Here is a 13735-nt window from a genome sequence, read left to right as displayed (position 1 = left end):
TACGCACAGATTTGAGCTCAAACATCAGCGTTTCAATCCTGAAAAGAAAAGAACTTCTTGCTTACCGTCTTGCAGCGTCCTTTCGTCGGCGTCCGCTGCAGAGTGTCTCGGCCTCGTTTTCCCGGAGCTGTAACATTTGCTCCGGCTCGGCTGTGGCCTGCAAACGTGTCTTTTGTCCCGTCCCGAGTAAAACATCCCCAAAACTACGGAGCGGGCTCACATTTCATTGCGGTATCGCCGCCGCACAAAAGCCCTGGGAGTCCCGACTTGAGCCAACAACATCTGGGGGCCCGCGGCCGCGATCACACACGGCGGCGAGGCTCACTCGTCGGGCGCGCAGCCAGCCTCACAAACCGCCGGGGGAGAGTCAAAACAGCCCAAAATATGAACTTGTATCGCTTCAAGGGTTACAGTAGAATTTATGAGAGGCAATGTAGGGGCGAGGCTGGAAGGGAGCGAAAAAAAGGTCACATGCGAGGAGGGAAGGGCACTTGACAGTGAAGGAAAGGTGGCAAAACCAACATGAAATACTAGGAACCAAACCAGAATAATACAAACGGAAGGAATTAGTAAACAGGGAGCATATGGAGCGTCTCTTTAGTCTGATGCTTTGAAGCTGAAATGAGTGGGTGGCCAAAAATCGTCAGCATGACAGATAAGAGTAGGCAGGAAGGACACACACACACACACACACACACACACACACACACACACACACACACACACACACACACACACACACACACACACACACACACACACACACACACACACACACACACACGCAGACGCAAGTCGGGGAACTATAGTTCTGATTCTGATAGTTTACCTGCAAATTGAGTATGTGTAACTGTCGCAGTCTGGAAGTGAAGCGGATTTACATGGGATAGGAAATTTGAGACAATCTCTTTTGTCAACAGCTTTAACATTTAAGCTTGTAGCAGATGTGCACGTTTCACCATGACATCCCCGAATCACTGGTGAAAAGGACACTTTGATCCTCTCTTTCATCTAGAACTGCTTCATACAACAAAGAGGGTACAGAAAGTGCTTAAGATTGAATAACTGTCTGTGTGTTGTCATATTATTTTGTTATTTGACTTCAAGATGGCGACCCGAGAGTGGCTCTTTACAGCAGCTCCTGTATTTTGTTTTTCTACTTCTTCCTTTCCTTTCCTCCCCTCTGTATATCTTTGCTGCTGTGACATGGAAATTTCTCCACTGCAAGACTAATAAAAGCTAATCCAAAAACTAAACAAGTGGCAACATGTTTACTGCCTGGGCCTGCATCTGATACATATGGGACATTTAAACATCATGCAACGCTGATGTTAGTCACAAAGGCAAAAAATTAGCTTGGCAGTGACGAAATCGATTGAGAAATGCCCTCTGCTGACCGTTACCGGGAAAATACATTTTGATTGATGACGTCAAAGCTCCCTCTGCTGGTGTTACAACCTGCACACTGGTTGCACACGATTCAAATTGTTTAAAAGTTCAAGAATGGTGTTTGAATGTAAGATAGCAAGGTGGAAGCTGGAAGCACTGCACCTACAATACGGTTCGTGACGTCACAAACAATGTCCGTCTCGTGAACGTCAAGTCTCTGTGTGATCGTCAGGTTCTTTGTTACGGTCCACTTTATTCCGTACTGCGTGGGAGAGGCTCCTGTGAATCGACGGTGCCGTGTTAGGAGTCAACTTTGCTCTTCATTTCCCCTCACCGACTCCCACGATCCAAAAACTCCCCTTTTCTCCACACTAAAACCCACCTAAAGTTTGAGGATGTTCGTGGCGGTGGAAAGCCGGCAGCTGTCGGAGAACGACCGCAGACTTTTAGCCATGCAAGCCCTGTGCAGGACCCCCGACCCGGTGGCTTCCTTCCTCCCGGTGCTGGTGGACTCACAGCCTCCGCTGCCGCCGCCTCCCCCTCCGCCTCCTCCCGGGCCGATCTCGCGTCCTCACGCCTCCTCCTCGTCGTCGTCGTCGTCCTCCTTCTCATCGGCGCGCAGGCCCGCCACTCGCTGGAACTCAAAGCCCCGAACCGGCCCACAGATTCAGTAAAAAAATAAAAAAATCTTGCAATGACACTATGCGCCGTTTCAGATTTCAGACCTAGTTACGTTGATAGTTTTGTCCCCACTAATAGACAATTATCAAGAAAATCAAATATATCTGCAAATCGATTCTGTATCTTGAATTGCCTGACTAGTGAGGCCCATCAAATGCACTTATAGGATTTTGAAGTACATGAGTGAGGACCATCAAATGTACTTGTAAGATTTTGAAGTACATGACTATCGTGCAGGAACGTGACGTCTTCTGTGAAGCTGGGTTGTGATCTGGACCTGGAGTTCATCGCTAGAAACTCTTGGAACGTCCAGCATCTGTCAACGGTAATGTAAATATGTGGTTTGACATACACGTCAAAGTTCGGTGAATTTATATGGTGATTTAAAAAAAATAGACAGTAGGATTTATGACCACCAGAAACTGGTGGTACCAGATTCATCATCAATCATCTATTTTGTCTCATTCACTGCCAGACATGTGCAAAAATGTGTCCCCTCCAGTACCAGGGTTTTTGTCATTGTGCGTCAGGTCTTCAAGTCGCTTGTCATGAAGATCCGCAAACCCCAGACAACGGCCAGGATCTTCCAGTCCGGAATCCTTTTCTGCACAGGAGCTAAGAGGTCCATCTGCGTGTTATCCATCTGATCTGGACTGTCCATGATGAATTAAATTTAGGCCATTTTTTTTGTCTCACAGCGAGAACGAGTCTCGGGTGGCCGCCAGGAAGTTCGCCTTTAAAATCCTGAAGCTAGGCTACCCTGTGCGCTTCCTGGACTTTAAGGTGCTCAACATCGGAGGCACTTGCAAAACCTTTCCCATCAACTTGGAGGATCTCTTCTTGGCCCATCAGGACCACTGCAGGTTAACTGAACTGGTCACTACAAAGTCTCCTTCTGACTAACTTAGAGCAATACCTCGTTTTTCGCGGTAAATGGGGACCAGAACTACTAAAGAGAATAGTTTCTGGTACAGTTCTGCAAATAAGAGGCACCACAACCATTTCCACCGACGAACAGCAAAAATCAGATAGCGTCATGCTAACATGAAACGTAGATAGGCTAACAGAAATTAGCATCGTTCTCTCGTTAGCGCTACACATTCCTCGAAACTCACTCCAACCGGAAATTCTTCGTATTTTTTCCACTTTGCGCAGTTATGAACCGGAGCTGTTCCCTGCTCTGCAGTACAACTTCCGTCCCGGCATGACGGCGTCCATCTTTTCTTCTGGCTCCATTTCCCTGGTCGGTAAGTGGGATACACATGGATGGATTAGGTGAATTTTACGCAGATATTAGACATGGGGGAATGAATGAAGGCAATTTCATGCAACCAAATCTCAAAACTCGTTTTATGTGGCAGGAGCTAAAACGGAAGATGAATTCTACCGAGCATTTGCCACCCTGGATGGCATCCTGATCAACTTCAGGAGGACGTGAAGCCCACTGGAGTCTACCAAGCATGCAGCATTATCCACGCTAACGTCGCTTACGCCGCCATTGAAAAAAAAAACATTATACAGCTTTATATCCCATTCGTAACTTGACTAGTTTCGCCATTTTAGCTGTCGTCGCTTCCAGTTTGAAACTGGAGCAAAAAAAAAAACTTTGATTCACCAAAGTATCGTTTTGATGCTCGTGTATTTATTTTGAGCTCGATTGATCACCAACAGGTACAAATTGCGCTGTGCTTGTTGCATTTTCTGTCATGTCAAGATGGAATTAAAACGTTAAAAACAAAGAGAATAATGTCATTTGTGAAGCTTACCAGCAGATGTCATCAGAGTTCAAGTAAAAAAATATGACATTTCAATCGATCATCCGTTCATTGAATGACTACATTGTACATAAAACACAGCTCAAACAACTACATTTATCGATTAAATCCGCACAGTTCGATTTCTAAGAATAAAACATTTAAGTGGGTAAAAAAAGACGTTTTAATTGTCTAACAATTGCGCATTCCCAAATCACTACATGTCATTTTCTTCAAACTATCAGACCACAATACAAATATCTGAACAACGTGATCCCGCATGAGCCCAACCTCAGACCAAGGAGGCCTCCTGACCTCCCCGTGGATCCAAAGCGAGACGGGAAGCCGCCCACTGACCCGTTGTACCCCCTCCCCCATTCCTCTCCATCTTCTGCAGAGCCTGTTGAGGATTTAAAACACAAACGAGGGAGGGGGGAGGAGAGAAGAGAGAAAAAAAACAGAAAACAGAACCAGGCCAGATGTTCTCAGTTGGATGGAGAACATGGAAACCAGGATCTGGTTGTGTTTGTCATTTCACTTTTTAACCCCTTGGGCATCGGGCGACAGTTGATTGCTAGTAGCAATTTGCTACACTGACAGATGCTAGTCGTCTATAGCGATGCAGTGCGCAACACTAACGTCATCAATGACGTCTAACCCGTTTGACCTTTTGCCCCTACAGCTGCGTCAGACCAACCACCGGAACAGTCCCCCCCCCCCCCGGGTGCAATAGTGCCTCATAAAGCTCATCCTGGTCTCCTTACATCATCATATTTCATTGCGAATATCTTGACGTTGTTGTTGTTTACTTTGGATACTTTTGCAAATGTCATGTCCCAAGCGAGACAACAAGAGAGCCTGTGATTGGTTGTTGGCTAAGCCCCCCCCCAGAGAAACTGATGTCATTTTCGGTCAACAGCAAGGAACAAAATGGCCGCTTGCGGAAATGACTCAAAGGTTCTGCATCATTCATATTCTAGATTTATTTATTTTTTTTTGTCTGAAAGCCTTGTTTATACTCGTGGGGCTACACATGGAATGGAGTAACTCATTCACTCCCAGATATGTGCACAAATGGGTCCACTCCTGGGTCAGGGTTTTTGTCATTGTCACTTGAATTCCACAGAATACAGGTAACATCTGACTTACGACCGGCTCAACTTACGACCACCCGCACTTACGACCACGACCTCCAGACCCTATTTTAAAAATGTTATTTCTACACCTGGCATTGCAACGCGCTAGCAAGCCGGCCACGCGTATGACAATTTTGGCCAGCCAGCCAGCATCTCACGCTCGCGCAGCAATCGACCGTGTGATGGCACCAGAGGGTGGAGTTTGCCGGTCATTTAGCCTCCGAGTCTATTCAACATTTTAAATGTATTTTGACTTACGACCATTTTGACTTACGACCGTTTGGTCGGAACGGAACTCGTTCGTAAGTCGGATGTTACCTGTATTGAGTTTTAGGACTACATAAACATTCAATGCAGTGTAAGAAACTTTAGACTCTCTTTTTTCATCAAGGAAAAAAGTTGTTTCCTAAATTATATGGGTCTGGAGTTATATGAACTTGAAGGCAGCACTTGAGGGCAGCTAGACAAACTAAAATGCTATATTGGTTTAAATAGCGTATTAACAACAGCTGACGCTGGAACAAAGTGCTAACATGGGAAAAAAACAGAAATTCTGCCCTCTTGTGGAAGGAAAAAAATTGCCAGAGGTCTGGCCAGCGCTTTATCGGCATCCAAGCAAGAAAAAACAAAAACCGAACTACGTAATTCGGAAATGGCGCTCTACATCATATTTTCAATTCTGGAATAAATTTTATGGCAGTGAATGAGTTAATGTCCAAATCAATTTTTGAGTTGACTTGCCTGAAAACGATACTGCAACACTAATCCTCTTTCAAGTCCAAAAAAGTACTTTCCTCGTACTCCCCTATCAAATTATTACCTGGTTGGCACGTTCCCACAAACTGGCGCAATGGCGTCCGAGCTTTCTGCAAGCGCACAATAGCAATTTGAAGGCAGGAAAGAGTTAAACGTTGCTGCTCTGTTCGCTGGAGGAGGTTCAAGGAGGCGGAGGAGGCCACCGTTTTCTATTGATAGTCATCTTCACTCTGACTTTGGGTTCGTCGGGACCGCTGCTGGAAAGCGGGAAGGAAACAAAAAAGAGGGGGGCGGGGGATGCCAACGAGATGAGGGACGACGCGCGTCAATCGTGAGTTGATTGATTAGCATTAAAAGTGATCACATGCTGTTTCTCTGCGTAGGTTTGCAAAAGTATTTTTTTTTCCATATTGGCACAATGCCAAAAGCATCTGCGGGGGGGGGGGGGGGGGGGGGGCTTTTGAATTTTGTGCTTGTCACAAGAAGTCACTGACATAGAGATGATGAAAGACTGATGGCGAGCCTTCTCTGCTGGCCTAAAAATATCTGAATCACAGACTAATGTGAGTTATATTTTCTCCATGAAGTTTTATTAAATAATTTTAGTTTGTCTTTAAGCATCCTTTTTGTTACCAAGGTCAGAAATCTACCTTGAGGCCTTCACAATCAATTCTGCAGGCCCTGGGGCATTAAATGCGGTGTCGATGACTTTGTTATTTTAACCAATCAGAGTTCGATTTGGCAAACCAAGGCCTGCTGTAAGGCGCTGGAAATGTCAGTTTTCGGAAACTAAGATTGGCTAGTCATATGATTGGCTAGTCACTTGCCAATCATAGTATCACCAGCCACGAGTGATAAGAGAGATACTAGCCAGAGCTAGCACACTGTATCTGTCGCGAGCTGCATAAGCAAATATATTTTTTGTGTTGATTTAATAGCGGTTTTGTGAAATCAAAATGGCTGAAGAAGAAAAAATGGATTTGGTTGCAGATATACTGTTAAAACCATTTTCAACATGGACTTTTCAAGAATAGATGGACATCATTAAGGTTGGACAGCTCCAAAGCTAGCAAAAATAGCAATTAATATTGCCATTTTTTGAGGTTATCATGAATTCACACGTTCATAGTTAAAATTCGAACAGTTTATTGACATTATTTCTTAAGTTATCTACAAGTTATTTCCTTGCAACTGGCGCCCTCTAGAGGACGTGTAGTCATATCACACCACACTCGCAGCAGTGGAATGATTCAGACATAGCACTACTGAAGGCCTAGGAGTGACATGCAGGGCCCGCCAATGTCAAAGACGCATCATGAAAATAACAAAATTTGCAAGTACCTGATCTTTCATGTGATATCACCTAGCTGCTCCGTGATTGGCTGGTGAAGATGTCCCACCTCTTTCGAGCCGGCATGACGATCCCGCCGGAGGACGCCGACACGGCGTCTTTCTCCTACGAGAAGCTGAGCTCATCCACCGGGGACGTCAATGGCGTGGTCGCTACGGCGACACAAACCCCGCGCATGGACGAGGCGCAAATCCTGAGCGCGGCCACCGGGGGCGCCGAGATGTCGTGCTACCGCTGCACGGTACCGTTCGGCGTGGTGGTGCTGATCGCCGGCGTGGTGGTGACGGGCGTGGCCTACACCTTCAACTCGCACGGCTCCACCATCTCCGTCTTGGGCTTGGTGATCCTGGGGGCCGGGTTGGGCCTGCTGGGGGCCAGCGCCACCTGTTGGAGGCTGCGGATGCGGCAAAAGAGGGAGCGAAGCAGGAGAGAAAGTCAGGCCAATCTTGTGACTGCGCCGCAGGATGCCGAATATTCAGTCGTGGTCACAAAATGACAAAGCAAGACTTTTCTATTCCCGAATAAATTCGTGAATGGCAGAGAATGAGTTGAAATCAGAATTATAAATGGATTAGTTGTACATAATGACAAAATATTTTTTTAAAAACACCTGTTTAATCATTTTATTGTAAATATAATCACATCAAAAATGCTGCAAAAAGAAACATTTTGTACTCAAATTTATATTTCACCATTATTATTATTATTAAAAAGCCGAAAGGAAAAGAAGAAGAAGATTATTATTATTATTATTAACATCAGCTATGAATAAGCTTGCCCGTGAATCCGATATTTATATATAAAATATATATATAAATTTCCTACTCATGATCTAACCTGTCGATATGCCACACAGCGCCCCTTGTGGTCAGGAGGTTAAATAACACTCAATAGAAAGTCATGTTGAAATAATATTTTGATTGCTAAGTGCATATATATATATATATATATATATATTTTAACTTAAATCGTTTGACATATTTTAGAAGTAGCCTTTTCGGTTCGTTCGAAAAATCATTCCTGGTCTAAGTGCGGCACCCCCGGTGGTCAGGAGGTTAAACAACAGTTGATACGCCACAACAATGAACTGGATTGAAATACCAAAATAAAATACATAAACAAAAACACTAACATGACTTTTAATTAATTTTGAATGATTGAAGGTGAGGATATAAGAATGCTGCTAATATGCAATAAGATAAATGGTACTTTTTTGTTTTGATAGAAGGCAAATTTTGTCCTAATAAACACACACGGCGATAAATTGGATCCATTTTTAACCCCCCAACCTCCTTTTGAGCACCATGATTGTCCTTGTTCTACTTTGTATTTCCTGTTAGTGTTGATCTCTTCTTGCACCAAGCTGCCACTTACAGGTCAGTCTTGGTACTGCACCACATGATGATAATTGTATGCGTACGAGGCTTTTTTTTGTATGTAAACACGCACAAAGGCCAGAAAGAAAAAATACATGATTATGATTATTATTATTATCCTTCGTCTGTCATTAAAAAATAGTACATTAAGTGTAAAATGTATTTGTATTTTTCTTTTTTTATCCACCTTATTTATTCATGCGCATTTCTAATAAAAAAATAATCATAATAAAAATAAAATAAAAACGCCAGAAGTTTGTATTGCTGTTTTGTTGCCTGGCAACTCGTGTGGTTGGGGCGTTATGAATGAGTAGGGGGCTGACAGTTGGAGGTGGGGGGTCAGTTCGCTGGGGTCAATTCCAGCGAGCTAACTTTATCCTGACCTGTGAGCAGCATGCTCGGATTGTCTCGTTTTATTTGAGGCTCTTTCCTGAGAAGTGAACAGGAAGTGACATCATATCTATAACATTTCAGCTGTATAACATTTTAAATCACATCTTTTACAGTCAAACCAGAACAGTTGGACTGAAATCTCTTTTTTGGGAGGGGATATCCCATCTGAGCCCTCCCTTCCTGAGGTGTGGGACGGTGGCAGTGCCCCACTACCCCCTTCATATGGCCCCTCCTCCACAAAACGATAACTACCCCCCAGACTCCCGTGCGGAAAAGGCCTGGCACGCAAGGAGACTGGATGAAAGGGGCCGGCTGGAGAACAGGAAGACCTTTGCTGCTCGTCCACGCCCGCCGCTTCAACTTTGACTCCTGGAGGGGGGTGTGTGGGGGGGTCAGCCTTCAAATAGACACTGAAGTAGGGCAGTGATGGCGGCCAACTCCCCCATCCTCGACCTCACATGCGCGCTCCATCACCCCCAAAACGCTGAAAATCATCAATTATCATTTTTGTGGTATGTCGACTCCCTCTAGTGGTAGGTGAAAGCATCACTGAATAAAAACTGCCAACGGGACCGCAGGTTAATAAATAATAATAATAATAATAATAATAATAATAATAATAATAATAATAATAATCCATTTCATTTGTAAGCGCCTTTCAAAACTTTCAAGGTCACTTTACAGTCACTGGATCAGTTTTTCTGTGAGTGAGCAGCGGCAGTCGCACGCGCCTGCGTTCACTCAACACGGAATAACTCAAATAGATCGAAAGCTAGCTAGCTAGCTATTCGATAGCTAGCAGATAGCAAGCCAGCCAGCTAGCCAACAGATAGCCAACAGACAGCCAGCTAACCAGCTTGCTAGCTAATAGCGAGCGAGCTGGATCGATAGCTAACAGCCAGCCAGCCATGCTATTATATTAAATATAATATATAATAATATTTTTAAAAACAGTTTTACTAGACAACCGTGTTTTAATGTTGCACACAATGTTTTTTTGCCATATTTAACTCATTCAGTGCCATACGATGTGCAAAAATGTGTCCACTCCAGTGCCAGGGTTTTGGTCATTTTCACTCAAATTGCAGGGCCCGCAAAATATTAATTTTTAGGACTACATCAACATTGAATTCAGCATAAGAAACTTTCGATTGTCTTCTTTCGTCAGAAAAAAATAGTTAATCATACCACAATCAACATTTTGAAAGTATTTCAACTTACGACCATTTTGACTTACGACCGTTATGTCGGAACGGAACTCGGTCGTAAATCGGATGTTACCTGTATTGAGTTTTGTCTGCATAAACATTCAATGCAGCGTAAGAAACTTTAGACTCTCTTCTTTCATCAGGAAAATAGTTATTTCCTAAATTATATGGGGTTTGGAGTTATCTGAGCTTGAAATTGGGGCGGCTATACAAAATACAATGCAATATCGGTTTAAATAGTGCTTTGACAGATGAAATTAATGTCCTCTCGGACCCAGCGTGCATTAGCATTTAGCATTTTGTGCTAAAAGGTTCATTTTCTCCAATTTTGGGTTCGAAACCGTCAGTTGGTGAATTCAAATCACAACGATGACCGTTCCTACGAATCGAAACGCAAAGTGTTTAGCGTGGACGTCATTGCGCGACGTGCGTCCGTCCGTCCGTCCGTCACCCTGGCAGCAAGCGTCCCCGGCGTGGCTTAAGTTATTAAAAGTGAGCAGCTTTAACCATTGGTCGCTGACATTCAAGGTCGGATTAATTCCCCGTGCAGCTCGTCCGGCTGTCGCTGACCGCTCTCATTTCATCTCTCGCCAGCCCCCAGGACGCCCCCCCCCCGGACAGCCCCCCACCACGCCCCTTCGGCAGGACTATGAAGCGTCAAAATGGGGTTCATGGAATTCTATCTGGAAATTGACCCGGTGACCCTCAACCTGATCATCCTGGTGGCTAGCTATGTCATCCTCCTGTTGGTCTTTCTCATCTCCTGCATCCTGTACGACTGCCGGGGGAAGGACCCCACCAAGGAGTACGCTCCAGATAACGCCCCGCCGCCCCCCAGCCAGTCGCCCATCCGCTTGGTGGTTATGCAGAATTCGCCCGCCTCCGCCCGCTACGAGCCCAACCACGCCGCCCAGCCGCCTACGCCCGACCTGAGCCGAGATCGCGAGAAGCGGACCACCCTGGTGTGAGATCGCGGCGGGTAAGATGACATCACGAGAAGCGGCGAAAAAAAGGGGGCCGACCTGTGGGTTGAGGTCCGGTAGGGGGGATTGGGTAATTTCTTGCTTTTTTTCTTCTTCCAGGCTTTTGTCTCACTTTACATATTGGGACAAACAAGGACTACGGGGGAGGTCATGTGACCTCTGGGTCACATGACTTTGAAGGCAGGAAGGAAGTCGGTCCGACTGCCGGCTGACTTTGTGCTGGTTTGGGTTGGACCATCAAGAGCAGGAACGGACATTTTGGACATTTAGGACATGTTGGACGGAAGATTGTCTTGATAAAAGAATGGCAAGACAGTTTCGGCCTTGGACAAATATTATACAAATACAATATACAAATATAAACTTAACCCGTTCATTGCCATTCACAACTTTATTCGGGAATTAAAAGTATGACATAGAGTGCCATTTGTCCGGTTTTGTTTTTTCCTGCTTGGATGCCGATAAAGCGCTGGGAAGACCTCTGGCAGTGTTTTTTCCCTTCCACAGGGGGCAGCATTTCCCTATTTTTCAATTGTAGCGCTTTGTTCCAGCTTCAGCTGTTGTTAAAGCGCTATATAAACCAATATGTATTGTATTGCATTGTATTTTGGACAGCTGCCCTCATTTCAAGCTCATATAACTCCAGACCCACATAATTTAGGAATTAACTGTTTTTTTTTTTGGGACGAAAGAAGATAATCTAAGACTTTTTACGCTGCATTGAATGTTTATGTAGTCATAAAACTCAATATTCTGTGAGTCCTGGAATTCGAGTGGCAATGACAAAACCCTGGCACTGGAGTGGACACATTTTTGACAGTGAATGAGTTAAAATATTGAAATATTGACAAAAAGTGATGATGAAGAAAAAAAGAATGAGGATTAATATTGAGTCTTTTTTTTAACTTTATGTTACTTCCGGGTTGAGTGAACGCTGGCGCGTGTGGCTGCCGCTGCTCACCCGCAGAAAAAATATCCTGTGACTGTAAAAGTGTCCTTGAGAGTTTTGAACGGCGCTAAATGAAATGTATTATTATATTATTATTATTATCTTTTTTGAGGAGTTGATTTCGTGCTATTATTACAAACACCCAAGCTCACAAAGTCTTCCTGTATAAAGCGAGCTCAAAAGACAAAAATCCCCAAAGATCAAAGACAGACCTAAAGGACAGAAGGATGCTTAAAAAGCACAAAAGGATGTTGATATTTTTTTTTTTTAAAGGCAACCGAGTTACGCCGACGGCGGCTGTGCTGCGCCAAATCCTCTTATGTAAAGCAGCCCAGTGCAGGCTGTCAATCATCCATCAGAGGAATTGCACAATTATCTGCCTACCACCATCGTCCATGTTTGTGGATTATTTTCTGCTTTGCAGAGTATTAGCAGCAGCTGTGTATTAAAAATATGTTTGGGGTTTTTTTTTGTGTCCGTCCGTCAAGGGGGGGGGGGGGGGGTTACATAAGCTTGGAAGTTGCCGAGCCGCAAACACGCAAACTTGTTGGGATATGAATTGTTGGTTTGTATTTGCCATTTTGGATGTACACAGCAAAATTGCGCAACTGAATTAAAGGCCTCTTGATGATCACAAAAATACTTGGGTATCGTTCTCTATGTCTGCAAGCTACGGAATACACAAAAATATGGAATTGTTGGTTTTACAAATACAATTCATCAATTATTTTATAGTTATTATAGTGTTCAATATACTCACATTTTATTAAATGGAGTTCAGGCTCAGAGGCCTCAGTACAGTACTGTACAGTAGTTGGAATCACATTGAGAAAGCAAATACTCCACATAATTTACAAGTTATTCAGTTATTATATTGTCAAAAAAACTCGTTTATCAGCAAGCAGCAGAGGTTTTAAATGTGGGTTATACAGCTGCAGTTTGCTGATTTTCAAAGTAAAAAACGGGATTAACCAGCTTTAATGTCCTCAAAATGACCTGATGTAATATTACTCACATTTGCAACTGAATAACATCACATTTAATGATGCCGTTAGTTTGTCTCCAAAATATTTTAGGATGTATTTTAATTTTGTCTTGAATGGAGACAATAAGTATTTTGTTACGATTAAAAACGACTTATTTTCATGTTTCTATGGAGAGGCTGCCGCCTGCTGGTTATAAGCGGAAACGCTCAATTAAATGTCAAATGCGAGGAATTTTCATGTATTGACTTCCGTCAAGAGTGAGTCACGTGACGTTTCGTTTTATGCGCATGCGTATTAATTTACGATGACAAATCGCGTTTGTTGCCCTAATTTTGTATTTAAAAGCTGCAGTAGGATGACATTCAAATTGTTGCTCATTCATTTGCACTTGACATTTAGCAAAGTTAGCAACTTTGGTAACTTGGTTCATTCACGAAAACTCCAGAAACAAACAAAAAAATGTTTCTAAAGTTATTTACTCACTTAACAAGAAGCCGACGTTTCGATGCCATTTAACTGAAGACCTTGGCGAGGATGTTTCCATGCTCATCGCGGCTTGGTTCATCTCAAGGCTGATTCCGATTCCTTTTTTTTCGTCGTTTATTCCTCCAGGAAGGCGAATTTCGGCGTCACGGCCTGCAGACTTTTTTCTTGCACGTGAGCGTGCGTGACTGTTTGTGTACGCGTACACGACAAAATATAAAACGGCGACTTTTGCATTTCCGGAAACGGGACTTCCATCCCAAAAGAGACATTTGATTTCTATACTTTTT

At 43.8% G+C, this 13735-nt stretch overlaps 4 protein-coding genes across 5 annotated transcripts in view; 3 read left to right on the top strand and 1 right to left on the bottom strand.

Moving 5' to 3' along the window:
• The window catches only part of ankfn1a (ankyrin repeat and fibronectin type III domain containing 1a), a 46125-nt gene extending 44214 nt beyond the window's left edge, over positions 1 to 1911 (bottom strand). The window contains exons 1-2 of the mRNA XM_089014651.1: positions 1772 to 1911; positions 66 to 1668 (exon numbers count right to left, since the gene is read on the bottom strand). The gene's annotated coding sequence lies outside the window, so the exon portion shown is untranslated. The remainder of the gene's footprint in view (positions 1 to 65; positions 1669 to 1771) is intronic.
• Positions 1662 to 4573, top strand: LOC148887581 (uncharacterized). The gene is made up of 6 exons (XM_089014657.1): positions 1662 to 2059; positions 2308 to 2395; positions 2601 to 2692; positions 2769 to 2933; positions 3226 to 3317; positions 3432 to 4573. Exons 1-6 carry the CDS (start codon positions 1785 to 1787, stop codon positions 3506 to 3508), a joined length of 789 nt encoding a protein of 262 aa, XP_088870783.1. The 5' UTR covers positions 1662 to 1784; the 3' UTR covers positions 3509 to 4573.
• Positions 4574 to 5927: 1354 nt separating this feature from the next.
• Positions 5928 to 8601, top strand: LOC148887580 (transmembrane protein 100-like). 2 transcript variants are annotated; one of them, XM_089016178.1, is made up of 2 exons: positions 5928 to 6047; positions 7084 to 8601. In XM_089016178.1, the coding sequence occupies exon 2, from the start codon at positions 7108 to 7110 to the stop codon at positions 7561 to 7563; it is 456 nt and encodes a 151-aa protein (XP_088872304.1). In that variant the 5' UTR covers positions 5928 to 6047; positions 7084 to 7107; the 3' UTR covers positions 7564 to 8601. The 2 variants fall into 2 exon arrangements, with proteins under 2 accessions (XP_088872304.1, XP_088872303.1); XM_089016177.1 differs by lacking the exon at positions 5928 to 6047 and adding an exon at positions 6168 to 6279.
• A 2056-nt stretch (positions 8602 to 10657) lies between these two features.
• On the top strand, positions 10658 to 11726 carry smim36 (small integral membrane protein 36). The gene is made up of 2 exons (XM_089015516.1): positions 10658 to 11023; positions 11127 to 11726. The coding sequence occupies exon 1, from the start codon at positions 10707 to 10709 to the stop codon at positions 11010 to 11012; it is 306 nt and encodes a 101-aa protein (XP_088871642.1). The 5' UTR covers positions 10658 to 10706; the 3' UTR covers positions 11013 to 11023; positions 11127 to 11726.
• Positions 11727 to 13735: the final 2009 nt, after the last annotated feature.

Source organism: Hippocampus bargibanti, linkage group LG15 (assembly GCF_051943395.1).
Source record: "Hippocampus bargibanti isolate YZ-2025 linkage group LG15, ASM5194339v1, whole genome shotgun sequence".
Taxonomy (NCBI): domain Eukaryota; kingdom Metazoa; phylum Chordata; class Actinopteri; order Syngnathiformes; family Syngnathidae; genus Hippocampus; species Hippocampus bargibanti.
This window is presented reverse-complemented; position numbering and strand designations above follow the sequence as displayed.

What these genes read in the sequence shown, in the direction of transcription:
- smim36 (XM_089015516.1), top strand. Translation starts at nt 10,707, where the DNA reads ATGGGGTTCATGGAATTCTATCTGGAAATTGACCCGGTGACCCTCAAC.
- LOC148887580 (XM_089016178.1), top strand. Translation starts at nt 7,108, where the DNA reads ATGTCCCACCTCTTTCGAGCCGGCATGACGATCCCGCCGGAGGACGCC.
- LOC148887581 (XM_089014657.1), top strand. Translation starts at nt 1,785, where the DNA reads ATGTTCGTGGCGGTGGAAAGCCGGCAGCTGTCGGAGAACGACCGCAGA. An exon ending in ACGTCCAGCATCTGTCAACG is followed by an intron (nt 2,396 to 2,600) that starts GTAATGTAAATA and finishes ATTGTGCGTCAG; the next exon opens with GTCTTCAAGTCGCTTGTCAT. An exon ending in TTCTGCACAGGAGCTAAGAG is followed by an intron (nt 2,693 to 2,768) that starts GTCCATCTGCGT and finishes TTTGTCTCACAG; the next exon opens with CGAGAACGAGTCTCGGGTGG.